The sequence below is a fragment of the Cynoglossus semilaevis genome, chromosome 2 (assembly GCF_000523025.1).
Source record: "Cynoglossus semilaevis isolate Cse_v1.0 chromosome 2, Cse_v1.0, whole genome shotgun sequence".
Taxonomy (NCBI): Eukaryota; Metazoa; Chordata; class Actinopteri; order Pleuronectiformes; family Cynoglossidae; genus Cynoglossus; species Cynoglossus semilaevis.
In genome coordinates, this window is record NC_024308.1 from 13,566,951 (window position 1) to 13,568,399 (window position 1,449).

A 1,449-nucleotide genomic window follows, 5' to 3' on the forward strand; every position below is an offset into this window, starting at 1 on the left:
TTGAAGAACCATTTAAATTTTCAAAATGAAACATCTTTTAGACTGACTTACTCTGTTAGCATCGGAGTCTGAATGACACATTATATCTTTAAAGAAGTAAACGTATTAAATTAAGTAAAGGTAATTACGTTTTTATATGTAATGGCAGTTCTAGGCATTATACATTATATTTATTGCTGTTCAACTATTGAATAGTTGTTATTAAAACATGTTTTTGTTTATTTAATGTTTTTATGTATGAGATGTAGTTCAGTTATTACTGCAGGGTCACCAAGTTTTTTTTTAAATGTGCAGTATTAGTGGATTACTTTGGTTTCATTGTGTACTACACATGAACCATTTGTTTAGATCAAAAAAATCTGAATCTGATATTCAGTCTAGGGCAATTAATAATGATAAAAATGAGAGAACAAGAAACATTTCAGTGCATAGTTTTTTTTATTGATATCACAATTATTATTAACCGTTGACAGAATCAAGTTGAGAAATTAAATGTGACAGAGAGGGGAAAAAACAGAAAATGGCAAATTAAAAAACAAACAAACTCAGATCTTGTTGAAAGCTGCAACATCAACACTCTGGACCTGGAATAGAAGGTAAGAAATGTATTAGTTTGCATGTACAGTATGTTATAAGGATTTATGTTGATGTTTTGACCGTGCAAATGGAGCAGTTATTTTTATGCACTGTATTAACACTGGAGGAAGAAAAACTTACGAAGTCTTCAAACTTGGTGATCTCCTCTTCCAACAAGTCTGTTCCCACCTTGTCGTCCTCTACCACACACGCGATCTGAAGCTTCTTGATGCCATAACCCACAGGAACCAGCTTGGATGTGCCCCACAACAGGCCGTCGGTCTGGATAGAGCGCACACACTCCTCCAACTTCACCATGTCTGTTTCATCATCCCACTGGAAAAAAAAAACATGTGGAAGGAATCATGAGACCAGGTGTGTTTGTGTCAACTCTGTAGGTGAGATGTACTGATAATATTCTGCCATAGCCAGATTAACATCTTACAGGTTTGACGTCCAGCAGGATTGAGGACTTTGCGATGAGGGCGGGTTTCTTGGCCTTCTTTTCGGCATATTCCTTCAATCTCTGAGCTTTTAGTTTTTCTGCCTCGTCATCATCTTCGTCACTGCCAAACAGGTCAATATCATCATCGGCGTCTTCCTCGTTCACCAGAACCCTGCTTTTATGTGGAGCGGCTTTACCCTGCAGAGAAAAACTTTAGTTATTAACAGTGTGACGTAACAAGACAAACAATCAGTTCAGCGAAACTCACATTTGTGCAGGGAACTGATGGAGCTGCAGCTGCTGCCGGTGTTTTCTCCAGAAGTGCTACTCGACACTCGAGTTTAGAAAGTGCTGCACTCAGGTCATCCACCATTAAGAAAACATAAACAAGTCAGACACAGGTGAACAAAACTGTAAAAACAAAAAAA

The 1,449-nt window shown here is 37.6% G+C and overlaps 2 protein-coding genes and 1 long non-coding RNA gene across 3 annotated transcripts in view; 2 read left to right on the forward strand and 1 right to left on the reverse strand.

Moving 5' to 3' along the window:
• LOC103399890 (1-phosphatidylinositol 4,5-bisphosphate phosphodiesterase gamma-1-like) overlaps positions 1-1,449 on the forward strand; it is a 784,699-nt gene that overhangs the window by 271,039 nt on the left and 512,211 nt on the right.
• eef1db (eukaryotic translation elongation factor 1 delta b (guanine nucleotide exchange protein)) lies at positions 420-1,441 on the reverse strand. The gene is made up of 4 exons (XM_017042075.2): positions 1,290-1,441; positions 1,022-1,219; positions 718-912; positions 420-584 (listed from the first exon to the last, which is right to left on the reverse strand). The coding sequence occupies exons 1-4, from the start codon at positions 1,392-1,394 to the stop codon at positions 546-548; spliced, it is 537 nt and encodes a 178-aa protein (XP_016897564.1). The 5' UTR covers positions 1,395-1,441; the 3' UTR covers positions 420-545.
• The window catches only part of LOC112488384 (uncharacterized), a 7,398-nt gene continuing 6,770 nt past the window's right edge, over positions 822-1,449 (forward strand). Inside the window, exon 1 of the long non-coding RNA XR_003052383.1 lies at positions 822-951. This is a non-coding gene — a long non-coding RNA (uncharacterized LOC112488384). The remainder of the gene's footprint in view (positions 952-1,449) is intronic.